Here is a 27,740-nt window from a genome sequence, read left to right as displayed (position 1 = left end):
ATCAGATCTTGCTTTCTGGTTCAGTGAAGGATTACAGTGGGGGATATGAGAGGTCTGTAGCTACGATAACAGGGCTGCAAGTCTCAGGAACCAAGTTTGCGTGCTCCATTGGCAATCCATTACCTCTTCCTGGACACGAGCTTTCATGAGATCCTGACAGCTTGGGTGCCCTGCTCATTTCTTGCTGGGTCTCATACAAGTGAGTACCTGGCATGCTGTCTCAGGATCTGTCCCTCCATCTGCTGGCAAACTCAGTGCTCTACCTACATCTTTTCTGTGGCAGCCGCAGGGCCCTTAAACAGTGTGTTCAACTGATTGTGTCAGTCTGTGAAAGGCTGATAGGAAGACTGTCACCCTCACACATGGGAAGTCTCAAAAGGTTTATATTTAAAGGGCAATGATTATATTAAACTGGAAATGTTTCTGTATAAAGGGAAGCAGGGTTCCTCCAGATTTTTTGTGGAACCTTGAGAAACCTTCAACTTTCCTCCCACTTCAGTGCCATGGAGCAGCCTCCGTCCTTCTGGCTGTGGCTTTTGTTGCTGGCCCCTTAACTGGATGGATTTGTGCGTTAACGGCACAATGTAAATATTCAGTATTGTTGTTATTATTACAGACTGTTAATTGACAGGGTGTTCTCTCTGCCACCCACTTTCCCCATGAGACGTGCACATGGCCCAATGGACAGGAAATCCCATAAAGACATAACCACACTGGCTCAGGGTGTAAGAGTGAAGGACTGGGGGAAAGGTCAAGGGTTTTTAAGCACTGTCTTTATCATGTAGCGTAGGAGGGCTACAATATGGTGTGGAATTACCATTGCGTTATAGCTTCCTGTTAGCACCAGAAACGAGCTCCATCACTCTGGTGTTCAGTGTTTCACAACACCCTCTTCCTCCAAAAGGCGAAATTAATTTTGTAAATGAGCCCAAGAGTCTCTATTTAAATTCCCAAATTTGGCGGCCTCTCTGCCCCAGCCCCATTTGCCCCTCTCCGCAGCAGCTGGGAGTTGCCCCTTTTGCTTATTCTTTCCCTGCTACCTGCAACTATTCCCTGAGCCACTGAGTCTGCAGCGTCCTGATTCAATCTCCCCTCTAACTATTCCTTCCCTTTCTCTCTCTGGCTCATGCATCCACAACAGCCTTAAAGAGCCTTCCCCTTGGCTGAAGGCATTTTTCTTCTGAGCCTAAAACTTCCCACCATTGCTACCGCTGCCTCAGCCGCACTGGAGTTGGCAATGATGGGAGTGTAGTGTCGACAGAGCTCCACATGGCTGCTGGCCTTTAAAGCCCAGAGTTTTCTGCCTTTCTTACAGCAGGTTTAGGTAACACGGTGGTTTAAAATACCAGTCCCCTTTCTACACTGGTATACTCCCACCATTGTGAACACCCAGGAAGGCTGATTCAGTGGTAGCAATAATATGAAATTTTAGGGGGAAATCCTAAAATCCAAGCCCGTGCGTGAAGCATTTGGGGACAGATTCATATGAAGGGTTGTATATAAAAATACATAGCATTCTACAGCAGAAGACACACACAAAATCCCCCCAAATCCCCACAAAACACTGCCCACCCTCCCTGGCTCTCTCTAGGCATGAGCAGCTGCATCCCCATATGGAGAAGATAAGTGCTGCATCTTTAAGGTCTCAGCAGTGAGGTAGAGGAGAGGAACAGATTGTCAGTGTTTATACCTTTCTTCTTTGTTGAATTTGGGATTGGCTTCAGAGATATCCAGGCTTTTACTGAACATTGTTTTACTATGGCAGGAACAAAGTGAGAAAACAGAGTTACTAATATGGACATTCATAAAAGAGATTCACCTGAAAGCGTCCCTGACACTAAGCCCTCCCGACCCATGTCCTTTTTAAAGCAAATCTCCAAAACACCTTTCCTGCTCCTTTCCGAACTATGGCTCCATCCTGAATGGTGCTGATCATCTCTTGAAGGTGCTGAGCTTCCTCAACTCCCAGTCCCACTGGCTTTGGTGAGAGCTGAGACCTTCAGCACATGGCAGAATCAGACCCCTGTAGAAGTATTCTCTAAGAGTAGACTCCTAGCCTCTCGTGGTCTGTGACCTCCCCAACAAACACACCCAACACCCTGCTCCCCGTTACTGCACTGACAACCCCAGCTGGAGTCCACTTGCTCACATTTCTCACTGGAGATGGACCATGCTTGAATGTGAAAATAGCAAAGCCCTCCTTACTCCTGCTGGGAATCTGAAAGCCTTTCCGGGAAGTCATTAACACTAAGCACACACTGGGCATGGATTCAAAACTGCAAGCAGATCTTCTTAAAGGCCTCTTTTATTTTTCTACTCTTCATGGCTTGTTCCTGCCAGTCCCACACCCCTCTCCATCCTCAGGAAGAACCATTCTGCTTCCCAAACTTGGGTCAGAATCCCAGTAGCTGAGAAGCAGGACTCTAAAAGCCTCGCTAAAGGAGGTCTATGTTATGTGTTAGCGCCGTGTTATGTGGACAGATGCTCTTCACAATACAGCCTGCCAGCACTGGCTGATATTTCATTCGTGCTATCCACCTCAGCAACCCACAAGAAAAAGAATGGAAGGAAAATGAATAGTTGATGGAATCAACTTTAGGAAGTTTGATCAAATCTTCTCAACTCTGACCCTTGCCACTGTGAAAATTCTGGCACCCCAGCAGAGGTTCCAGCGGCTGAAGGGGTAACAGGCGCCACCTAAAGGAGGGGCTGTCCATTTCACAAGATTCTTAGCGCCAGGAGGTGTCTGCAGTGTTCCGTGCACCTATCCCCTCCCCTCTGACGTTTCTCCTGGCAGGAGTAAAGCTGTGGCTTCTAGGAGGAGCCAAGCAGTCTGAAATTGGTGGGAAAGAAAAGCATTGGCAGTGATGTAGCTCAGTACCACTCTCCCCTTCAATACATTTGGGCTGGCTAAAATCAGGATAAAGCCAAATCAAACCACCAGATGTAGGCGCAGTGGGTGTTTGTGTGCTTTTAGTGTGTCACATACAGTCAGAGAAACAACAGAGAGCACGTAGAGAGCCAACACCATTGTTTCAAGCAGCGCTGGATGGGCAGCAGCTTGTAAGCTGGAAGCCAGTCCTTGTGTAGGACTTCACTTGTTCCACTGTTCTTCTCCAGGACTAAGTCACTGAAGGGCTATGTTTTTTCCTAATGCTTTCAGCACAAAAGCTCTTTTACCAACCTGTTGGGTTTGAGTCCCCTATTTCAAGCTTGAGTGGCTACTCTAACAGGATATCAAGCCCATAATATCAAGATTAGAGGCTCCTGTGGTCCCAGACAAGGTGCCAAGAGTGTTGTTTATCCACATACAACTGGAGGCTATCACATGCATACCCTTTCTGCAAATAAACAGATGTTCGCTACAGTGGGACTAAAACACAAGTCACAAGGGCGTGCTTTGCCCACTGAGCTAGAGAAGCATCCCTGGTAGCTTGTGAAGGAAGCAATGGGTGTATATTTCCTGGTGTTTACACAGTCATTCATCTCTAACTAGGACTGTCTCCTCAGTCTCTCTTCACCTTCCGAGTGCAGTACAATCCTCCTGGAATACAGCAGTTTCTATCCATCTGCCCAGACTGAGACTATCAGGGCAGCACCACCCCCCTGAAAGACACCGGGCTAAGAAGAAGTGCTGCAAAATCCACCGTCTGGGGGTCACTTGCTGCTGAATACTATACAGCTAGCCTTAAAAAGCCTGATTCTTGGCGCAGGCCCCTAGCGTTTTGTTACTGACTGTTCTGACAGATGGTGCCCCTATCAGCAGTGCACCATCCCCAGACACTCTCCGTGCAGTGGCATGTGTTAATGAAGCCGGCTCACGTTATAAATAATCACACTGCCAGCAACTCACCCTGTGCCGTTGTCATCTATAGATGTGGAGAATAATGAAAGCCTGAGCCTGAAATAAAATAGCACCTTCCCCTTAACCTCTTCCAAAATATGCACCACTGAACTGGGCATCATCCCGCAGAATGTCAGCGTGTGCCCCTCCACTGTCCTTCATCAGATCTGTATGTTTTGCTTTAGCTGAAGTTGTCTGCTGCACACACACTCCCAGTGTATCCCTTTTGATTGACCCTGACACCTCTGGCATGAGTCCTGCCTTTTTTAAGCTAAAGACATCCCTCATTGACATGCCGCCAACGCATCTCTCTTCAGTGTCTCTGGGATAATCTCAGACATTCCTCTTGTGTCTCTTTCCACTGATCACCTCATATTGCAACATTTTCCAATTGTGGGGGAGAAGAGGACATTCAAAGCAAAACAGAATATGCTGGATAATACGAGCCCTTGATTTCCCCTTTTTTTAGCTTTCTGACAACTTGTTATGGACTCCCAAGCCAAAGGTGAGAGATGGCAGGGAGTGTTCCAACTATCAGAACACATCAGGATCAGGCCAGGAAGCTCTAGGCTGGTCGAATGACTTGCTCCTAACTCAATTTGTCTGTCTCACCATTATTCCTGGTTCCTCTTTGTTGTTCCACCTAGGTAAATGCTCCCCGCAAGCAACTGCAGAGTACAGCAGCTTACTAAGGCAACAAACTGTCTGCAGCTGGGTGCTGAAGTCCGCACACTGCACCAGACGCTGTCTCATACATGAGAACTTCATGGGCAAACAGGACCTCCAGGTACCAGGACTGGATTAAAGGCGAGATGGGGAAAAGGTGGATGTTTGATTCTAGTGACTACTGCTTGGTAACTGTTTGTTCCCAGAGTGCTCAGTCTTATTCTTCATTCTACCTTCTTTGACATCCGTGGCTTCTGTGAAACACACGTTTCCCCGAAACAGCTCCCTGATCACTATAGAGATCCTTTTATTTCACTGTTGGGGGAGGGGGAATAAAGCTGGTATCCTGTCTGACCTATGATGCGGAATCTTTCAGACATTGAATCTTAAGGATACCCAGCCATGGATCCCAGGAATAAATCCTAGCAGCTCTCGGGGAATAGCTTTCTTCACTCTAGGGTTAGAACTGCCTCAGCCATCCAACAAGAATCACAGGCAGTTCTAAGGGCCTCTGAACATCTTTATTTCATGCTCTTCGCCCAGCTGCCAGCCAGCAAAAGGAGCTTCTGGGCACAGGAGACTCTTCCTGAGCAGATCTTAACAGCTGAGGGAAAAGACCATGTCACAAAAGCTGAATTACAAGCTAAAGCATTGACAGTATATGTACATGTGATGTTCTTTGATACAGATTGATATATCTCTGTGTTGTTCCAAATACACATGCTTTCCTTCTGCCTTTCCCTGGTGTGGCCCTCCTGTAATGAGCGTGGAAACCATCTCCATGGTATACCACAACCAGAAGGGCAGCTTGCACAGCAGTTCCCCTGGGGACACCATTCCCCCCCACTCCTCTCCAGCATACCACAACAGCAGCAGTTTCCTTGCATATGAGAGAACTGGAATGATACATACCCACCATGCTTAAGAAATCCAGTGAGCTACAAGCGTCAGGGCCATACTGAGTTTGACAGCAGCCCTGAGAGGCACCCAAAGGAGTCAGGTAGGGTTTCTCCAGATTCATACTATTCTCATGACACCAGTTTCAAGGGTCTCAGTAGGATTCTGAGTAAAAGGGTTTAATGGACAGGACCCTCACGCCATGGACAGAACTGATACGCTGGTGCCAGTAACCATGAGCGCTGCTGGATGTTTCCACGAATGCTGGTGTGGATAGAACCTTTTCTCGAACTCCTCCTGTGTATAGGGTGTAGAGGGGAAGTAGGGGAGGCAAGGAGTACGGGGTTCATCTTTCCTGGCTATGGGGGCTACCTACCTCTGTCCATGCTGTGCCATTTCAATAGCTCTGCGAGCTGGGACTGGGGAACCGCCATCCGTCACACTGAGAACCTCCATCGACTTCCGCTCTGGCCGCCGCTTCCCGTGCCGGTTCAGCATTGGGGAGTCCACACGCTTCCTGGGGGGATCTTTGTGCAGAGAGAATGCAGTCAGCTGAGTCTGGCTGTGGCCCATCTCCTGTGGTTCAGGCTGGCCCGGCCTGGCAGTCCTCCCACAGCAATCCCCCTTGCTCATCTCCCCCCACAGAGAGTGAGCTGATTGTCCCCTGATGAAGGGGAAGAAACATTTGCAATCTCCTCTTCCCCAAGTCACAAATTTCACCTCTTCACAGCGGCCACACAATGCATGTGTCTCAGATGCTGCTTGCAAACATTCAAAACATCAGTCAAGGTTGATCTACCGAGCATGGGATGGGAGGGGAGTGAGTGGTGGAGGGAAGAGAATGCTGTATGAAGAAGGCCTGAAAGTTTTGGGGTTTCTTTCCCCCCTACTTTCTCTTTACATGAAAAATTAAGGTCTTGTCTAACCTGGGTGACTCTATGGTGACTGGAGAGTGAGAGAAATCTATATATGGTGCTTATATGGCTCCATGACTGCAGTAACTGAGCACTTCACAATCTGTAGTGTGTTCAACCTCACAACACTCCTGTGCGGTAGGCTAGTACTATTATCCCTATTTCATAGATGGGGATCTGAGGCACTAGAAACCAGATTTCTAAAGGTATTTAGGCACCTAAAGATGCAGACAAGTGCCTAGAGAGATTTTCAAAAGCACCAAAGTGCGTCATTCCTATGGAAATGTGGATCTTTAGTTGCTGAAATACCTTGAAAAATCTGGCCCTAAGTGACTTGCACAAGGTCACATAGGAAGTCTGTGGTGGGGCTGGTCTCCTGAGTCCCCAGCCAGTGCCCTAATCACTGGATCATCCTGACTCTGATGGTAGCACACCCACACCGAGAAGGACAGCTGAGCAAGTGAGAGGAGAAAGGATTTTTTTTTTTAAAGTGAGGCTGTTTAAAACCCTTTGTTTGTTTGTAACTGTAAAGACCTATCCAGTTCCAATGACTAATGAATACCTTAGAGAGAAGATATTGTTTGCCTCTTCCATTGAGATTGGAGAGCTCACAAAAAACATTCTCTGAGACCCTTCCCCCATCAAGAGATCCTGTATTTAAACCATGGGAACCCAGTTTTAATGTTCCTGGTACTTCAATTAATTATTATTATTAATAATGATTATCATCGTCAATATTGATACTCTGTTTATTTTTGTTACCCCACCCTCCACTGCTACCTCCACCCACTTGCTTGTTTCGTCTCTCTCTTATGTCTTGTCTTCTAAACTGTGAGCCCCATAGGACAGGAACTATTATTTACTATATATGCAAACAATGGGGAGCACAATGGGGTCTGACCAGTGTGAGGCCTCTAATCATTTTTATTATTTATCATTAACAATCATATTTCTCCTGTTAAAAAGGAAGCAGAAAAACAAATCAATAAATCAAAAAGGCAGAAAGATCCAATAAAGCAATAACAGTGAGTGCCTTCAACTGCACACATATGAACTGGTCAAATGTGACATTGGGACAAGGTTTACAGAAATAGTTTCTTGACAGCTTTAATGATGGCTGCTTCAAACAGCTAAATCAAGAAGAGAGGCTGTTCTCCAGTTAGTCTTATGTAACACGCTACCGTTGGTTCAAAAAGTAATTGTAGCTGAATCATGAAGCAACAGTGACCGGAATTTAATTAAGTTCAATGTTTTCAGCAAAGGGATGATATCAAAGACTAGCCTGGGGACACTAAACTTTAGAAAGGGGGACTTAAAAATAAAATAAAAGATTAAGCCAGTCTGAGAGAGGCTAACTCAAAAGCAAGGAAAGGAAAATCCTCAGATGTGGCACATGGGTTACTTTGGCGGAGTAACAGAGTCACCTAAGGTATGGCTAACCCTCAACAACAAAGGAAGCAAGAAGGGAAGAAAAAACCCAGTCTAATCAAATGGCAAGGTTCAAGGGCTAATTTGAGCCAAACCAGATCAAAATAGGAGACTTCAGCAAACGGAAATCCAGCCCAAGTGACACCCATAACATGGAGCATTAAGTACGGCAAGTCAAACGTAAGCTGGGAGTTAGGAGAGAGCTAAGAAAGACTATGAAGAGCAATTAGCCAAAGACAAACACAAATTATGAGACATCTTGCAAACATATCAGAAGCAGGAAGCTTGTGGACAGGACCGTGGGTCAGCTGGCCCATCAGAGAGTAACAGGAGCAATTAAGGAGGATAAGGATATTGCTGAGAAACTAAATGATTCCTTTGCATTAAACTCCACCACATAAGATGTTGGGGAGATATCTACCTCCAATCTATTTTTTTAAACATATTAAAGATGAGGAACTGTCCAAAAACTAACAACAGCAAGTCATTAGGATTGGCTGGGATATACCCAAGACTTCTGCAGGAACACAAGGATAAAGTGACTGAGCTGCTAACTAAAATATTCAATCTCTCCTTAAAATCAGTTACTATACCAGAGGGTTGGAGGGCAGCAAATGTTGGAGGGAGCAATCCTGGGAATTACAGGCCAGTGAGTCTTACTTCAGTTTGGTGTCTTTCTTCGTTTGTGTCATAAATATAAAGGGAAGGGTAAACACCTTTAAAATCCCTCCTGGCCAGAGGAAAAACCCTTTCACCTGTAAAGGGTTAAGAAGCTAGGATAACCTCGCTGGCACCTCACTACAATGACCAATGAGGAGACAAGATACTTTCAAAGCTGGAGGGGGGAGAAACAAAGGGTCTGGGTCTGTCTGTGTGATGCTTTTGCCGGGGACAGAACAGGAATGGAGTCTTAGAACTTAGTAAGTAATCTAGCTAGATATGTGTTTGATTCTGTTTTCTGTAAATGGCTGAGAAAATAAGCTGTGCTGAATGGAATGGATATTCCTGTTTTTGTGTCTTTTTGTAACTTAAGGTTTTGCCTAGAGGGATTCTCTATGTTTTGAATCTAATTACCCTGTAAGGTATTTACCATCCTGATTTTACAGAGTTGATTCTTTTTACTTTTTCTTCTATTAAAATTCTCCTTTTAAGAAACTGATTGCTTTTTCATTGTTCTTAAGATCCAAGGGTTTGGGTCTGTGGTCATCTATGCAAATTGGTGAGGATTTTTATCAAACCTTCCTCAGGAAGGGATGTGCAAGGTTTTGGCGAGGATTTTGGGGGGAAAGACGTTTCCAAACGGGCTATTTCCTAATAAAATAAAACCGGTTAGACATTTGGTGGTGGCAGCAAAAGTCCAAGGGCAAAAGGTAAAATAGTTTGTACCTTGGGGAAGTTTGAACCTAAGCTGGTAAAAGTAAGCTTAGGAGGTTTTCATGCAGGTCCCCACATCTGTACCCTAGAGTTCAGAGTGGGGAAGGAACCTTGACAGTTGGTATGGACATATTCTTAGGATGGAAGACCAACAAACTATGAAGCATATTTACCAAGGAATATTGCTACAGGATGCTACTCAGGTTGTCACCAAAAGCCGAGGTGGTGCATAAGAATGCCACGGATGGGCACAGACCGAACAGTCAGCCACACTGTCTTAAGGACCTACCGAGAGATTGATCTGTGGTGTGCTCAATCTGCAAGGAGTCTACATCCCTTTGGGATTTGCCTTTGTGATGATCATGCTGATAATTAAGTAACCAAGTTGCACTGATAATTAAATACAGTTATCCTGCCACAGGCTGAAGGCAGCTGAAAGCAAGTTGAAGGCAGGCTGGAGTGTGTCATGGTTATGCAGAGTTGAAGATGCGCTGCTGTAGATTTGGAGGAAGCTGTGTCACATGTTCTGCTTTACAAAGGGTGCCACAACAGGCGGGCTGGCCCTGCAGACTCCCCACAGCTGCCCTTCCACCACATTTTCCATTTAACCTTCAAAGCATCGATTTGCACTGAAAGTTCCTCTGACACAAGAGAAGATCTGTCAGCTTGTTTCTCAGCTTCCAACCTCCCAGGTCCGATTTGCGACCTCCAAAGTCCGAGGACAGAAGCCCTCCCCACCGAAGCTAAACTGGTGTTAACAAATCACCAACGAACAAGATTACACAGCAACGCGGAGAGCAAAAGGAGGAAGGTTTCCTGCTTGTGTACTTCTGCTCCCGGTGAAGCTTTGCAGGGAGAAGAGTAATAGAACGTTGCCTCAAATGATGAAAAAAGAAAACTTTCTCCTACTTCTCTGAGAAAGAGATATCTGCACACAGAGTGAAACAAACACAAAAAGGAAACCAGGAAGGGAAGGGTAGTTTATAGAGCTAGAGTCTGATCTCCCCTTGAGCTTCAACTGGAATTCAGAAGCCTATGCTCACTGCTTGCATCCATTCTTTCCAAACTGTACCATACAAAGAAAGAGGAAGAGTTCAGTATGTGCGCATGTACTTTTATTTGGCAAGTGCTCAGGCAACACACATCTCTGAGGAATGTGGTCTCTCAGAGCAGTTATTATTAAATCCATTACCATTTCCCTTCACCCTTCCTCTTCTCTCTTGGAGCAAGGTCAGTGCTCACGGCTAATGAGAAGATATTCATCAAAAGCATGATTAGTCTTACTTAAACTTTGCCCCATGTTCCTAGAGACATTGCTGGGAGCAGAAGAGAGGGAAACCCCCTCTGGGAAAGGAAGTTGATCTTACTAACACTCAAATAATAATGCTCGGGGATTCTACAACGTGCTGTCATAGCACAGTGCTATATCTGGCTCAAAGATAGCCTACCGCTGTTGGGGAACTCTTTCTCATCCTGTGTAGAAAATTCCAATTCAGATGGTCAGTATTTGAACCAGCAAGTGAAAATGTTGTGGGAGGTACAGGATTGGGAGATGGGAGGAGAGGTATATGACATAGTTAGGGCATGGCTTTGTATTCACTTATGCATTGGAGGTAATGATTCAATCACCTCTGCTACTACTGTTCAATAGCAAAAGTATCTGTGTCATAGGGGAGCCCTGTCCCTGTGTTGCAAAATCATCTATCCAAGTCAAAAGTCAACGAGTCACTGTAGGAAGACAGGAATACACACACACAAATATACACAAAACTTATGGGGTAGTGATAAACTGTACATGTGATTAAATAGATAAATTACAGAACCATGTGATAAACTGCATTTATCAGGCACCTTTGACCACATTAACTACACTCTGCCTATTAACCCATCTCTGCCAGAAGCATGCTAACGTTTCAAACTCCCTGCAGCTTCAAGCAGGTCACATTGTTAAAAATCAGCCTGCCAGGTAAGCGTTTTATAGTTTCCTCCACATATGAGATTTCTTGGAAAAACTGCACAGACCTGAAGCCCAGAGCATGAGTCTTGAATTAAGTCTTGACAGATTTAAAGTTCAATATTTCATCACACAGCAGGACTGGGAGAGTCCAAGCATTTCAATGGGATAGGCAGCACTTGCTTCTAGCCCTGAAGGTCATGAGATACTAGACTTAAAAACCACAACACTACTATGTACAGAAATGCTATTTCAGGTACTTTTCTAAAATTTTATTAGTTATGTATTTTTGATTCCCTTTGAGTCATGTATAGTTGAAGTCACTTAGATCAGCAGTTCTCACCCAGGGGTTCGAGGCCCCCTGGTGGGCCACGAGCAGGTTTCAGGGGGTCCGACAACCAGGACTGGCATTAGACTCACTGGGGCCCAGGACAGAAAGCCAAAGCTACACCTCCCCGAGCCCTGCCACCTGGGCCAAAGCTAAAGCTTGAGCAGCTAAGCTACGTGGGGCCCACTGTGGCATGGGGCCCTGGGCAACTGCCCTGCTTGCTCCTCCCTAATGCTGGCCCTGGTTTTTATATGCAGAAAAACAGTTCTTGTGGCACAGGTGGGCCGTGGAGTTTTTGTAGCATGTTGCAGGGGCCTCAGAAAGGAAAAGGTTGAGAACCCCTGACTTCAACTGTAAGGTCTTTGGAGCCAGGAATGTCGTTTCGTTCTGTGTTTGTACAGCATCTAGTACAGTGGGGTCCGGGTCTATGCCCGTGGCTTCACAATGCAAATAATAAGTAACTATAGTACTCCAAGACCACTACAGTGGTAAAGGATTACCCGGCTATACAGACAAAGGGATACAATGTGTAAGCCCAACAAACGTGTGAAAATCGTTCAAAAATATCTTTAATACATAATAGTAAGCTGTGTGGTATAAATATTGCAGTGGAACTCATTCGGCATGGCCTGTTCAACTATCATGTGGTCATTTGTATTTCAGGCTGATAAAACCTTTCTAACGCACCATCATCTCTCCTTCATATATGTATATATGAATATCATGTATATGTATATATATATATGTATATATGCATATATCCATCATACTTGTCAGTTTTCCCCCTATGCTATTTTTCATAGAGATCTGATGAACACACTGACACATACATATATTAGAAAAGTACAGCTGGTCAACATTTTCCAAATTTCAATTTTTTGGACAAATATTTTCACCAAAATGTTGAATTTCAAAAATTAAAAAAAAAAAAAAGAGAGAGAGAGAGAGAGAGAAAATTAGGATGCCATTTTTGTGGATTTTTCTCCCATTGTTTTGAAATATTTCGAATTTTAAAATTTGCACAAAAATATTCCTTGAAATTTCAAATTTTGTTGAAACCTGGGGGGAACTGACATTTTCACAACCCTCCCCAATGTTGTGACCAGCTCTGTCGCAAAGTTTAAGTTTCCAATTTTTCAGATTTTTGTTTGTTTTACCTGCTTTTAACATTTAGAGTGGATTTGCGGATGTTCAGGAAGAGGTGACTGCTGTCATTTCCTTGAAAGACCCTGATCCTGCATATTTACCTGTACACATGTGAGCAATTCTATTGACTTTACTGGGGATACCTGCACGTGTAAAACTAAGCCTAGAGAAGACTGGGACCTAAGGGACCAGATACTGAGCAGAAAAAGATACCATGTCTCATTGATTAACTGCCCCTCTTTCTGTGCTTACATTTCAAATGATGGAGATGGTCTAAACTCTAGTCTGTGCTCTGAATTCTCAGTTAACTAAAGCTCCTTTACACCACATTGACAGTGTAAAGTAAATACGAAGGCCTGTTACACTGCCAGAGAGGTGTAAAAGGGCCTTAGTGTAGCTGAGAAGCAGACCCTTTATGTTTAGCTCAACAGCAGAGCTGACTTCCCCAGGTTGCTGGAGCCTCACAGAACATTTGTACTATCGTATCCTGTTTCAGTGGGAAAGGGGAGGGCGAATGCCAACAGTAGGAAGATAAAGCCAAGAGGGACAGACTGAAATGGGTCAAAAATGACTGGGACCATGTTTGAAATACCTATTTCATTCCGAGGGGGCAGGTCCTCATCCTCATGACTGGGATACCTCTCTTTCCGATCAAGGAGAAGAAAATAAATCATTTTCTCTTGGTTTTCTCTGAAAACAATAAATGAAGGAAGAAACCTTCTAACTTGCTGCAGATGCCACAGAGAAAAAAAATGCAGATTACCCTTCCCCCATCAAACACAATAGTTACAAATGTTCTAAATAACCCAAATCTAATGATCTCTTTTCTTATCTGGCCCCCGGCACCATAGTATCTGAGTGCCTTGACAACATCAGTAGATTTGATCCTCTCAAGGCCCCGCTGAGGAAGGCAGATGTACCACCATTTTACAGACGAGGAACTGAGGCACAGGGTAAATATAAGTGAATGGCCCAAGCCCGGACAGGAAGTTTGTGTCTGAGTCAGGAACTGAAGATAGATCTCCTGGATCCTAGTCTGTTGCCCACTAGACGACCCCTCATAACACTTAGGAAAGCTGGCAGAGCTCTGGAAACTGAAGTATTTTATTTACCAACAGATGCAGGCATAGCGCAGGCAGTAACAGTGCGAATTCCCTATGCTGTCCTGCCCATGCAGGTGAGTCCTCACCTGCAGAGATCAACTATGGAGGTTGAGAGAGGTAATTCTACCCGCCATATCTCCCTAACAAGGATGCCGGTTGCAATGGTAATTTATGTGATAAGGGGGCACCTATGCTTTAAGGAGTACACTGAGACCTCCCCCTTCCTCCCAACTCATTTCCACTGAACAGCCAGGGCAGGAGAAATGACTTTCAGTCCCTCCCAGTCGGGGCCATGTTCGTATCTGTGCTCTAGAAGTAAAAGGCTCCATATCCCATTGGTAATCCCCTCTAACCCTCCGACACCAAACCGATGTTAAGATTGAGCGATTGCTTACTCTTCCGACAACAGGTCCTGTAAGAGTTTATTTCGGTCGCGGAAACAGCCTAAGGAGTGCATGCTGTCTAACACGTCTGGATCAATGTCCTCCAGGGAAGGGAGAGAACGAATCTGCACCTTTCGAGGAATTGGTTGCTCTGGTTCTGGTTCATTTTTACCCCCTCTGCAATTGAGAGAGAAAGAGACAGAGACAGACAGAGAGAGGTGAACAACAAGTGAAACCCTTGCTCTGAGACAGAGGCGAAAACAACAGATGGAAAAAGAGTGTCAACATTCCATTGAGAAGTCTGGCCTTGCAAGGCAGACAGAAATTTCCTTCAGAACACATTCAATGGGAGCTGAGAGTAATCAGCATCTTGCAGGATTGGGCCTTTAATGAGAAACTTCCCTGTTTGGGCAGAAAGGCAGTAAGAGCTCCCATCGTACCAACCCTAAAAGAACTATCAGCTGCTTAGCGTCCTGTTACCATACAGTTATAAATCACTCCACTTAGAGGTGCTGTGTCATGAGCAGATCAGACCTTGGGCTAAGTGAAGTTGAACAATTTCCTCCCAAAGTTTGAACTGTGAAGAAGTTGATATCACCCATCCCTAATTTTAACAGAGATGAGCTTCAGAGCAGTCCTATAGGGGTCCAAACTTTCTAAAGTGATTTGGGGTACCTCAATTTTCTGGTGCCCAACCTGAGAAATCTTAAATAGGCCTGATTTTTAGAGGAAGGTGCTAGGCACTTTCTAAAAACCATGCTCTTTATTTAGGTGCCTAAATACACTCTTAGGGTGTGTCTACACTGCAATAAAAAACCCTCAGCTGGCCTGTGTCAGCTGACTTGGGCTTGCAAGGCTATAAAATTGCAGTGAACACATTCAGTCTTAGGCTGGAGCCTGGGCTATGGGACACGCTCCCCTCATGGGATCTCAGAGTCCAGTCTCCAGCCTGAGCCTGAACATCTAACTGCAAGTTTATAGCCTACTGCCCGAGCCCCGTGAGCCCGAGTCAAGGGATACGGGCCAGCCACAAATGTTTTATTGCCGTGTAGACGTACTGCTAGATACCTATGTTTAGACACCCACGTTTGAAAATTCTGGCCCAAAGGACTTGCCCAAGGTCAGACAGCTGGTCAGCGGCAGAGCTGGGAATACAAAAGCAATCAGTAAGAGAAGCACAACACTTTTTAAAAGGTGACTAAAACAAGCTTCTTACATAATTGCCTCATTTCATTCCCTAGAAGCAGGAAATATTGATTATTCACTGCAACAAAAAACTCTGGCTATACATAACACACCAAGGTTTCATTCCAGATCCAGGAGACTGAATAATATAAAGTGCAAGCACATCGAGCATCCTTTGAGTTCATTCACAGGGCATCGAATCCTACAACCTGCACCAAGCTCAGACAGATGGACTTGGTGCTGGGGTTCTTGCAGGAGTTGGGCAGGGAAAAATCCTGAACCTTCTTGAGAGGCTCTATGGATGCCATAGCAGCCTGAGGTCTATAGTAGCCTTTTTGTATGGTGGTCTCCCTTCCTTATGCAGAGGAGGGACATGGGCAGTGGATTCACATGTGGCACAGACTCCCCATTGTGGGCTACAGGAACCTGCACCAAATGTCCCTCCGTGCCCTTTGCAGCATGTGGAGTCGTGGGCAGAATTTTCCCTTTGATGCTAGAGGAAATAATCCAAACATGTTCTACAAATAGTCATGCAATTTAACCCATTCTAGGCTTGTGCTGATCCATGCATCTACACAGGAGAGGGATGGGGGGGCCAGGTGCACGCTTAGTCCCTGGATGGGCTACCTCCATTGCAGGTCACAATGCACAGGAGATGGCAGCCATGGTAGGGCCGAACAGGTGAGTGGAGAGAGGTTCCACTCCTCAAGGCACCAGCCAGAGCAGCGGAACAGAGCGCTGAGTAGGGAGCAAGCTGTGCCAGGAAAAGGCCAGGTACAACTTACTTCCCCGCAGGGAGCAAGGGCAAAGCAGAGACTGAACTGTGAGACTCAGAGCCACAATTCAGCCTCTGTTGTGTGCTGGGGCAGTGCAGCTATGCACTGCACCTTGGTCAGTGCAAGTGGTAAGGTGCCAATCCAGCCCATTGAGGCGGCTAAAATTCATTTCAAAGATGTATCCTCTGCAGTGGTTCACAGACTGGAGGTGTTACCGTAGATCATTGGACGCACCTGGAAAGACTTCCTAGGGATTCTTACTCTCTCTCCCATCTTGGTGTAACCATTTTTAACCTTGGAAAAAGAGTACTCAACAGATGCAGTGCAGCAGATACAGGTAAAGCCAGTTTACACAGAACACACTCAAGGCTTAATCCTGCAAGTGTTTACTGCCGGGTTGTGAAGCCTCTACTCACGTGAGTGAGCCGTTACTCAAATAATCCCAGTGAAGTCAATGGGACTGTCAATGGGGGGCTACTCTGTGAGTCAATGAAGTCAAACAGAGGTGAGACACCGCTAGCCGTGTGAGTAAGGGTGTCACCATCTAGCCCGTAATACTTACTACCATCAGTAGTTTCACTGGGGACAGATACAGCATAATGCTAAAACAGCATGGACCAGATTCTATATCCTTTACATTGAGTAGTCCCATTTATTTCAGTGGCTCTCGCTGTGGAATAAGGGACTACTTAACACAAGTAAAGGAAACAGAATCTTGCCCTCTGGATTTTCACTGGTGTAAATAGGATCAGACTTCATGGAGACTACTCATTCAGGGTCAGATTCTGACCCCGTTCCTCTGGCTGAGTAGAGTCCTACTCCACCTAAAAATCCTTTGGAAGTCAATGGGATTATTTGTGGAGTAAGGTACTCCTCAGCATGACTAAGGGTACCAGAATTCTGATCCTCAGATTCTGATACACCTGCTCATGTTGAGTAATACCTTACTCCATGAGCGGTCCCAATCATTTCAATGGGACTACTCCTGGAGTAAGTCATTGTCCAAGGAGCGGAAGGGTTATCAGAATCTAGCCCTCGAGCAGTAAATAAGTAAGCACTGTGTCTCTGACCCTCAACCATTAAAGTCAATGAAAATTTTGCCATTGACTTCAGTGAGCTATGTGGGATCAAGTCCTATACCCAGTAGTAGGTGCCTGCAGGACAGAGCTCTTAGGCAGCTGTGGCTTTTGTTTCATCTGCCTGAAGTTCCTTACTGTTAGGATTGGCTCAGTTAAACATTCATTGTATTACAAGCAGATAACCTCAGTGTAATTAACAGGGATGAAAAAGAAATGAATATTTTTCAGAATCACCGGAGAATTTGCATTTCCAGCTAGGATCCCTAATCTGTTGCAGCGTGCCATCGCAAATCTTCATTTACATTAGAGTTTATGGCAGGCAATGAGCCATGCCTACAGAGCACTGGTGGTTATCTTTTGTGCACTGTGGAATGCCCTCTCCTTGTGACCTGAACATGATCATGATCAGACAAAGTCAGGCTGTATATGTACTCATAGACTTTCAGACTCCTTCATGAAGTAAATAAAAAATCTATGATGAAACTGAACATCACCTGCAAGGCTTTCACTGCTTCAGGTAATGAAAATCACCAGCTCTGTGCTATGACTGGCATTACCATTCTGTCTGTTCTCCTCCCCGTCTGGAGCAAATGACAAATTTTGTTGCACTTCAGCTCATGTGCATGTCAAACCATGTCACAGGATGACTGCTATAAATCGCACATATTTTTTAAAAGACCAGTTGAATGTAATGCTGCTTTACAAATACTTCCACCCTTATGAGTGATGGTACATGCAATGGACATGATTCCAACTCATGGTAGGCTTTTTAAACCTTCTCACAAATTTTCTAACTTGTATCTCACTGATACGCACAGTGAGTTTGATTCAGATCTCACTTACTCCTTTGTAAACTCAGTGGAATTATGCAGGTGCTAATCAAATCAGAATTAGTACCATTATTTTCCCATTTTTTTTTTAGTAAACCTAGCACCTTCTCAGCCAGGAAGTAGCCGACAAAGTGTTACAGGATTCTGCAGCTCTGGGTGTGCCATGATAGCTCATCTCATCCATCCATTTGGTTTATTGGCAAAGGTGAAAAGAATGATGCTCATCTGCTGATTTTCGGCAAGCTATGTTCTGGGTCAAAAATCTTCTGTCACAAAATCTAGCTGCATTTTGGAAAACGTATCTCAATTAAAAAAAAAAAACCCTCTGAAACCTACACTTGAGTCCGTTGACTATCACATTAGTAGGAGGCAAGTTGGACCAATATGTGACAGCTTGGTGAGTGGGTACTTTCTTTTGAAGGAGCTTGTGCTCCAGGAACTTTCAGGGCATATGTGTGTGTGTGTGTGTGTGTGTGTGTCTCTCTGTCTGTCTGTCTGTCTACACGTGCAGGTGCATGATTATTCTTAACTACAAGTAAATGTTTTTCATAGATTAACATGACCATGAGTATCCATTTCAAGAATTAAGTGAAACCGCTTCTCAAGCACTGAGTACAAGTTTCAAGTTATTCATCGGCAATCTTAAACTATCCATGGCTGTGAATAAAGGTTTTATATTGGATCGTAATGTGCATTAAATCAAATGGATAGAAGCTTAAAGTGCTTCGCAAAGCTTGTGGTCTTTACACAATTCTGTCTACAGCCACTCTCTTCTTGTTAGCATCGATAGACCACGCAAAGTGAGTGCAAAGAGGACATTAAACGCTGCCCGATCAGAATGGTAGAGTTTTATGCTCCATTTACACAGGTGAAAATGACTACATTAGGTGCAAGTTAGTGGAGAATTGGGCCCTCATTGAAAAAGAAAATAGCCTAACTTTTAAGGCTGCAAAGTAAAACCTTGAAACTGTGACTCTTGTTTAAAGTGATGCAGTGTTATTTTTCTGAGTGCGCAGATAATCTGAAACGATAGATTCGTGAGGTATGAACAGTTTAAATCTCAGTGGGGAGTTAACACTTACGCTTTACTATGAAAATATAAATGATCATAAAAATTTAATTTAACTCCTAAGACTTTCATTTCAGATCCAAGCATGCAAGAAAGAAGGAAAAGGGATGTCAATCAGCTAATGTCATTCCATACAGAGCATGCCAGAAACAAGTGGGATGATCATATTATGAACATCTGCACAATCAATCGCAAGCAACATTTTAGTTTGGAATCTCAGGGGGTGGGATTTGGCTTGGGGACACAGCGTGGGAGAATAACACTAAATTCTTTTTTCAATTTGGCCTACGATCATCAGTGAGGGTTTAAAACAAACAAACAAACCAACTTTCGGTTATAAAACCCAAAATCTTCCTGGATATTAAAAAAGCATCGTGTCAACTGACGACTCCAGAGAGCTTGAAAAAGCTGTGGACACAGTGCTACACCATTTCAGGCCAGCTAGCAACAAAACATGTGATCCTGCAGATTGCTGAACATCCTCAACTCCCATGGAAGTCAACTAAGCCCAGTGCATGAATAATGCCCATACAATAAAATCATAGGAAAAATCATTAAGAGGCTGTCTCCTGGCGAAAGGCTTAAAAAATAAAATGACTGACAGGAACAATAAACAGCATCCTACAAAACATCTCGTAAGCAGTGGTGGCAAGGCTATCAAGACCTAGCTTTCTATAGCATACCCACAAGGAACTTCCAGATGTGCTGACCTCCCAGAGGTGTGTAACAAAGCACCACCTTCTTCTTTATCACTTGCAAAGGATTATTTTTAGTCTCACTGGGATATCATCAGTAAAAAGAAAAAGTCCTATTTATCAGTGTTTCATGAAGGACTATTAGAGTTATACAAAAATGCAAGGTCACTTTAAAAAGCCAACAGTCTTCCACGCACTCAGATCATGAGAAGGGAATGGCCTTTTCTTATAGACTTCTTTTTCCATGGCGTGAGACTGCTGCTGTCAGTCAAGCCATGGAACTATCGCTCATCAGCAGGTTATGAGGTCATGAGCCAGCCTCTTAATTCAGTGTAAAGAAGGGGGAAGAAGGCCTATGAAGTAGAAGGTGATTGTTTAGAAAAACTTATTTTCTAATAATGTCTCTTATTATTCCCCCTATTTGGAGAAAAGCCACAAATGCCAGAGAGGAACCCATGAAAGTCTGCCTGTCAAGAGGGTTTTACTAAGATTTTGCTAGGGATTCCCTGCAGTTACTTGGGTATCCAAGTAAGTGTGTCTACTAATCCCTTGCTGTTCACCCAGGAATTACCCTCTCAGACACAGTGCATTCAGAAAAAAAACAGCAATTTGTTGGTATGGAAAGTGGCAGACAGTTAAACAGGGCCCATTTCAAACTATTGTCACACAGGTTTTTCCTGTATATGAGAGTCCCTAGCCTGAATCTACATACAGGAGACTGTATTCACTGCATAGGCTAAAACTTCATCTTCACTGGATGTTCCCTCATTTACCTCCTGGCCTATGCCTGTATGGAAGCTGTTTTCATATCATCCAAGTCAATCCATTTCACAGATTTCAAGTCAATCCATTTCATAGATTTCTAGATTACCAGCTCCCTGTAACAGCACTAATATTGAAGACAGTAAATAAGATTTTTAAAAATGTTACTTACATATACCATATGTGTTTCTGAATGTGTTCTAGCTACAAAGAAAGAGAAAACAAGGAGTTAGTACAGCAAAAAAACAAAAAGCAAAAAACAGGAAAACTGCATAAAGCAACCAAATATGCGGGTTGCCTGTAGCTGGGCTTAGGTCACCCTCCTCAGAGTCCAGAAGTATGAATCTCAGCTGTGATGCCCTGGTGCAATTATCTTACTGCACCCAAATGATGGGAGTTTTACACTGCATACAAAGCATCTGCTGGCTCACCTGCCCAATTCCAAACGGGCCTGTTGCTTGGGGCACCAAGAACAAAGGAGCAGGAATCACCAGGCACTGGTATAAAGTTTATTTTTTAAAATAGATATAGACACAGTCACAGGGAGGCCATAATGTATCTCCTGAAATGTAGGGAGGCACACAGGCCATAATGACTGATCCACAGGGTGGGTGTAGAACCCAGCTTCCACTAGGTTTACAGGCAAGTGCTCTGAAAAATAAGCTAAGAGGCGCATAATCCAATTGAAGTCAGCCAAAACCTGCTATCGACATATGCCTGCCTACAGGATGGTGCTGACACTCCAAACCCCAGCTTCTTTTCTTCTAGGATTTGTTTTTTCTTTGAGACAAGAGATATGTTCACAAAGGTAAGTAAAGTGAAGGCAATGTGAGATTTGTGCAGCTTGATTTCCACCAAGGCCCACTCCAGGTGGGCCACATTTGTTCATTATAACAGCTTCATCAAGGCAAAGTGGAGTGAGTTTATGGTAATATAATTTAGTGCCCCTGCACAAGTCTTCCAGACTCCAATCTCCTCTGCTGGACTTGGGTCCCGCAACACCATTTCCACTGCAGTCAGGGACCCTTCTCTACATGCTACATCCAGGGGAATGGTGAGACAGTGGTTGCTATGACTGTGGTGCTGGACAGACAATGATAAATACAGTGGAGGACTGGCCAGTTACCAAAGTTTGAGAGTAGGGACGTCTGCCTACAGAAGACAGGCCCCAGGGGCTGTTTTGTGGTGCCTACATTTTTTCTGAGCACAGGAAAAAGTCACTCTTCCAGAAGTGAAGTGTTGAACCCTTCTCCCTAATCAACAGAGAGAACAAGCCCTGCTCAGCTATACCCCTACAGCAAATCTAAGCTTGTGTGTCTGCAGCAGCATCCTAGCAGGAAAAGACCATTTGCAGATGCCAAAAGACTGTACCACATGAGGAACCTTTGTGTGTGTGTGTCTGTGTGTGTGCATATGTGTGCCCTGTACACTCATGGGCTCCAGCAGTGTATCAGTGAGAGGCAGGGGAGAGCTGGAAGGAAGCTCACATAATGTCTATAAGATGAAATCAGAGGCCCATTAAACCGGTCAGCAAGAACGGAGACAGCTGTCCTGCCCTTATTACTTTCCACTTCATTTCCAGGCTAATGAGAACTGGCAAGCCAAAGAGAGAGAGGGACAGACAGATGCTTGGAGACAGAAAGAAGGAGACTGACAGAGAGAAAGAGGAAGCCGAGGTTTTTGTATGTTATATAACAATGGCTCCTCGCCCTGGAAAGCCCAGCAGAGCACAGGCTGACTGTGTACGAGAGGGTTTGTTAAGTGTGACAGGGGTTTTCCTAGAATCTGAGGACAAGAAAGAAACGCAGTTGACGGGAGGGTGGAAGAGTAGCTAAGAGAGATGAATGACCTTCTTTAGAATTGAGAAAGGAAGGGTTAAGCCTGCTGCTTCTAACCAGGGAATACCACCTTCACACAAAAGGTTCCAACTGGATTCCCCATCCTCCCTTTCACCACCACAGAGCAGAAGCAGCAGCCATGCCGGTGTGACAGCGAGAAGAGTAGGTGAGTCTGCCTCCACTTATCACCTGGAGTTTTTCAATCACTGGAGCTCAGGTGTTTGGGCTCAAAAAGGAGAAGAGTCATGTTTGTTCCTCCTGTTATGTTGGAGTAGGTGATGTGCACTTAACAGTAGTGGCTTTCAACCTTTTCCATACTATGTCCCCTTCACCAAAAATCCTCTCCCATTTAGCCTTTGGTAAGGGCAGGGTCATGACATCCTGATACCTACTTGGGAGCTGCCCCCCGAATTAATTAATTCATACACACCACCATGTTCTAGACCATGGGTTCTTAGCCAGGGGAGATAGAAGATAGAAGATATCTAGAAGATAGCCGTATGTATTAATTAATGTTTACTGTTAGTATTACAGCAGTGCCTAGAAGCTCCAGAACTGATCCAGGACCCCTCTGTCCTGTACAAACATAGACTAAAAAGACAGTTCAGTTTGTACACCTTCCCTGTTTCCTATTTCCCTCCCAGAGCTCCACAGCAAGGATTTAACATGGCCAATCACCATGTATACTTATAGAAGGCCCTGTTGTACAAGTCCCCTTTACATTGTTGCAACAGCTGCCATCTCACATGGATGACTCCCACAGGATGCATATACTCCACCAGTACATAATATACACCCTAGGGAACGGGTAGCTATTAATAATTTCAGACGGAAGGCAGATGATGTGGCTAAGATATGTTCAAGTCTCTTTCATGCCTGTTTCTTTTACAGGCCTTTCTGCCTCTGTTGTCCTCGGGTGGCTGTGCTAAGCAGACATGTCAGTATGGCTCCAGCAACATCACTTCAGTTTCCCAGTCAGAGGGGGTCACAAGTTCATATCCCGGTAAGAGGACCTTCAGATGAGACATTAAACAGAGGTCTGCTCTGCTAGCCATTCCAATATAAGGTAAAGATCCCACAGCACTTTGCATTTGCCATAAAAACAGATCCAAAACTGTGTGAGAGCTATCACTGAGCGCACAATGGCTGCTGTTTGTCCACACAACTGCAGCGCTGCCCATATTGAAATAATTATTGTAAAGCACTTTGGGATACCCCGACTATGACAGGTTTCAGAGTAGCAGCCGTGTTAGTCTGTATTCGCAAAAAGAAGAGGAGGACTTGCGGCACCTAGTCGCTAAGGTGCCACAGGTACTCCTCTTCTTTTTTCCAAGCATGAAAGGTGCTTTACAAAAACAATCGCTATTCTGATTTGCATTGAATTGTTATTATGATACCGTACAAGTGTGCTTGCTGATGCCAACATCTTCACTGCCTTTTTTTTTTTAAGGTAATTAATTAATGCTTTGTTACTTTTCATCTGCATTAAAGTGACAGGAGGGGTTATGGGAGGGCGATTGGTTTTGACAAGGAGAAGACTGCAGGCTTTTTAGGAGGCAGTGTAGGGGAGGGTGAACCACAGTGGGAGTTAATCTCACTCCTTTTGCCATCATTTAAACACAATGTTTAAATGCATTTAAGTGACAAAAGCATTTAATAGCTCTTCCCACAGGGATCTTCTCACTGTTCTCACAGGGGTTTCCCCGAATGTAATGCCATTATACGAAGGCTGTAAAAATGCTCTGTCCCCATATCTCCTCTCCACTGCAGGCACTTGCCGCAAGAAACCAACTCTAAAACAACAAAAACAACCTCTACATTCACAGAGCTAGTGGAGGCTTCCTCATGCTTTAATGGTGGCCCTGGGAAGGGGGTGGGATTTCCCAATACCAAAGCTTTACAGAAAAATGCACCCTCATAATTAATTATTCTGATTATTTGTACTGCAGTAGCACCTAGAAGCCCTAGTCAAGGTCCTCCCCAAGAGCTTACACTCTAGGTACAAGACAAGAGACAACAGCTGGATACAGACAGAAGGAACCAATGAGACAATATTGGCAGCGTGAGAGGCAGCGGCTCAGCACATCAACTGCCTTAGTGTCAGTGACGGGCCAGAGCTGCAAAATTCTCATCCAAATCTGAACTCCCAAAAGTTTGTGGATCTTGGGGTGGGGGCTGCTGGTTTGGCCCATCTCTAATTTGCGCTAGTGCAAGAGTTCCCAATCTGACTCAGCCACAAAGGAGGCAAAGTTTCAAACCTTGATGTGCCGTAAACTGACCCTTTTAATAGGCCAACTCATTTACCAAGTCCCTTCTATATTCAAAAATAGCTTTATGTCCCAAGCGTTACTCTGTTATATCACGTTAAAATATGGGTTTTCGTGGACAAACAGAACTCAAACTGAGGGCAGAGGGAAGCCCTAGATATTCTGACCAAGGTCTGGACCCTCCTGTGCCAGGTGCTGTATATACACACACAGTCAGTCCCTGCCCTGAAAAACTTGCAGTCTAAATAAACAAGACAGACAAAGGGAATATCATTATTCCCCCACTTTACAGATGGGGACCTGAGGCAGAGAGAAATTAAAGTGACTTTCCCAGTGACTTAACTACGAGACCATCTATAACAGTGGTCACCAACCCATTGATCGCGATCGACTTGTTGATCCTGGAGCTTCGGCCAGTCGACCGCAATCTCCGGGCCGCTAAAAGTCCAGCGGCGCAGTGGGCTCAGGCAGGCTGCCTGCCTGCCGTGGCCACACGCCGCTCCCAGAAGTGGCTGGCTGCTGGCATGTTTCTGCGTGCAGCCCCTGGGGGAAGGGAGGGAGCGGTGAAGCAGTTCCGCGTGCTGCCGCCATCCCCAGCACCGTCCCTGCAGCTCCCATTGGCAGGAGACCCGCTGCCCCCTCCCCCCGTCAGGGGCTGCACGCAGAGACGTGCCAGCAGCCAGCTGCTTCCGGGAGCAGCATGGGGCCACGGCAGGCAGGCAGTCTGCTTGAGCCCCGCTGCACTGCCAATCGGGAGTGGCCTGTGGTAAGCACCTCCCGGCTGGAACCTGCACCTTGCTCCTGCTCCTGCACCCCAATCCCCAGCCCAGAGCTCCGCTCAAGGGTGTGTAAACAGGCAGTGATATCTTCCTAAATCTCAGAGATGTGAACTGCCCCACCTTCCATTCATCCTAATGGGGATTTGGCGCTACAGCCCAATAATGGCAGTTTAAATGTCAACATTAACTCTTTTGTTGTTAGGAGTCTCTAAGGTGCCACAAGTCCTTCTTTTCTTTTTGCGAATACAGACTAACACGGCTGCTACTCTGAAACCTGTCTTTTGTTGTTGATCATTTTAGCAGATGGAATGGGGAAGGGAGTGAGTGTGAAGCCCTGTGCGAAGTGGGAATTGCTGTACAGAAGGAAACTGCATTGGGAAGAAAAGAAGTGAGACAGAAGATAAGGGAGAAGGAGCAAAACAGAGAGAGAAGGGGTAAAAAGGGCAAAAATAGTTGCACTCCTGTGGGTGACCATATTTTCCCACTGAGCAATGGTGAATATGACATTAAGGTACTGAACAAATTATAAATAATAGTAATAGCTTCAAAATTTGTTACTACATATCAGCCATATTCTTGGCTGATATGGCATGGCATGAGTGGGAGATCTGCTGTGAATTGGGGGTAGCACGTAGTCCTACATTTCTACGTTGCTCCATGGACCACAACTAACATGGAATCCAGCTCTCTCCTTAGAATGAAATTGTCATCCTAGCCCTAGTGCAATAAACAGACAGATCCCTTTTATATGGCTGTCTAAGTGATGAAGATGCTAACACAATGGAAAGACAAGTGTGCCATCAGCAGACAGTGGGGACAGCAAATTGAGAGCCCCCAAAATAATGAAAATACAGATTGTGTCCCATAAAGAAGAGCTCTGTGGTGTCCCCCACCCACGGCAGCTTTTATCTCTTGAATAAATTCATTTCATATTCTTATTCCCTGTCCTCAAGATACCATCTATCAATGTACATCAGACCTGTTTGCTTTTTCCTATGGAAAAATGAAAATAGCAGCTTTGCTTTTTGATCAGGATGAGGAGTGAGTCACTCCAGAATGACTTTAACCGTTTTTTCTCCTTTATCGCATATGCTTTGCTGCATTAAATAATGCCGAAAATTCAGAGACAGCCCTATAAAATGAGCTTGGTTCAAAGGTGAACCTAAAGCCCTGACACACTGAAGAGGGTCTAGTGTCAGATACCTGGTTCATCACCCTCAGTTCACTGGAACCATGACCTTTTCATAGATTCCAAGCCTAGAAGGGAACTTTGTGACCCTCTAGCCTGACCTGTATAACTCAGAATAGAGAACTTCCCCCAAACAATTCCTAGACCATCACTTTCAGAAAAACATCCAATATGGATTTTAAAATTGTTAACGATGGAGAATCCACCATGACCTTTGGTAAGGTGTTCCAATGGTTAATTACCCACACTGGTGAAAATTTACACCTTATTTCCAGTCTGAGTTTGTCTAGCTTCAACTTGCAGCCATTGGATTGTGTTATATTGTGTTATATCTTTCTCTGCTAGATTGGAGAGTCCATTATTTAATATTTCCTTTATAAGGAAAGTATGAACATTTTAACTGTTCAGCTTTGTGGTGGACTCCTAAACAAGCTAGTAATCTTTGTATGCAAAAGACACACTAGACAGATCAATCCCTAAATGAATAGCATGCCATCTATCTCAGGTATTTACATTACCTTAGTATCTGAGTGCCTTATCTTTAATGCATTTATCCTCACAACACCCCTGTGAAGTAAGGAAGTACTGTTATCCTCATTTTACAGATAGAAAACTGAAGCACAGAGAGACTAAGTGACATGCCCAAGGCAATACAGGAAGTCTCTGGAAGAGCGGGGAATTGAAGCTGTGTTTTCCAAGTCTCAGGCTAGCATTGTAACCACTGAGCCATCCTTCCTCTCTATGCCAAAGCTCCCACTGCCTGTATTGCTGCAGGATCAGGGCCTTATGCAGCTGAAAAATGCCTATTTTTGGAAAAAAATCCTCTTTCCAAATTGCTTTTGTCTGAATGTGTTAACCAAGTCATTTTTCTGTTAAAAAACCTCCAATTTCCCCTCCCCCCGTTCCCCCTCCCGATTTTTATTGAAAATATAGGTTTGATTACCGTTTTGATAATGCTTTCAATTAAATTATAGAAAAAAGGCATGAAATTCACACACAAAATGAAAAATGTTGACAATTTGTTCGACTTTTTTTTTTTTTTTTAGAAAAATGGCCTGGTTTCAATAAACGAACATTTTTGTTTGAAATTTTTTTGGCCTGCTTTACTCATTTGTAGGGGAAGGATGGCTCACGAAGGATATGAGTAAGAATATACAAAGCTTTTCACCTCTGGCTCACCGAATGGAACATGACCTGGTTTGGTAAGGAATTTGGAGGTAGGAGGAGTTCCGTT

At 44.6% G+C, this 27,740-nt stretch overlaps 1 protein-coding gene across 4 annotated transcripts in view; it reads right to left on the bottom strand.

Annotated features, from left to right (window-relative positions):
- Nucleotides 1-27,740, bottom strand: part of BRSK2 (BR serine/threonine kinase 2) — a 425,109-nt gene that overhangs the window by 46,284 nt on the left and 351,085 nt on the right. For 3 of the 4 annotated variants that reach the window (XM_077820020.1, XM_077820021.1, XM_077820022.1), the window contains exons 9-12: nucleotides 20,606-20,637; nucleotides 14,050-14,214; nucleotides 13,144-13,241; nucleotides 5,784-5,934 (exon numbers count right to left, since the gene is read on the bottom strand). In XM_077820020.1, coding sequence (XP_077676146.1) covers nucleotides 5,784-5,934; nucleotides 13,144-13,241; nucleotides 14,050-14,214; nucleotides 20,606-20,637 — 446 coding nt within the window. Of the gene's footprint in view, nucleotides 1-1,690; nucleotides 1,757-5,783; nucleotides 5,935-13,143; nucleotides 13,242-14,049; nucleotides 14,215-20,605; nucleotides 20,638-27,740 lie in introns of all 4 variants that reach the window. The other variant, XM_077820019.1, reaches the window with a different exon arrangement.

This window comes from Eretmochelys imbricata, chromosome 6 (assembly GCF_965152235.1).
Source record: "Eretmochelys imbricata isolate rEreImb1 chromosome 6, rEreImb1.hap1, whole genome shotgun sequence".
Taxonomy (NCBI): domain Eukaryota; kingdom Metazoa; phylum Chordata; order Testudines; family Cheloniidae; genus Eretmochelys; species Eretmochelys imbricata.
This window is presented reverse-complemented; position numbering and strand designations above follow the sequence as displayed.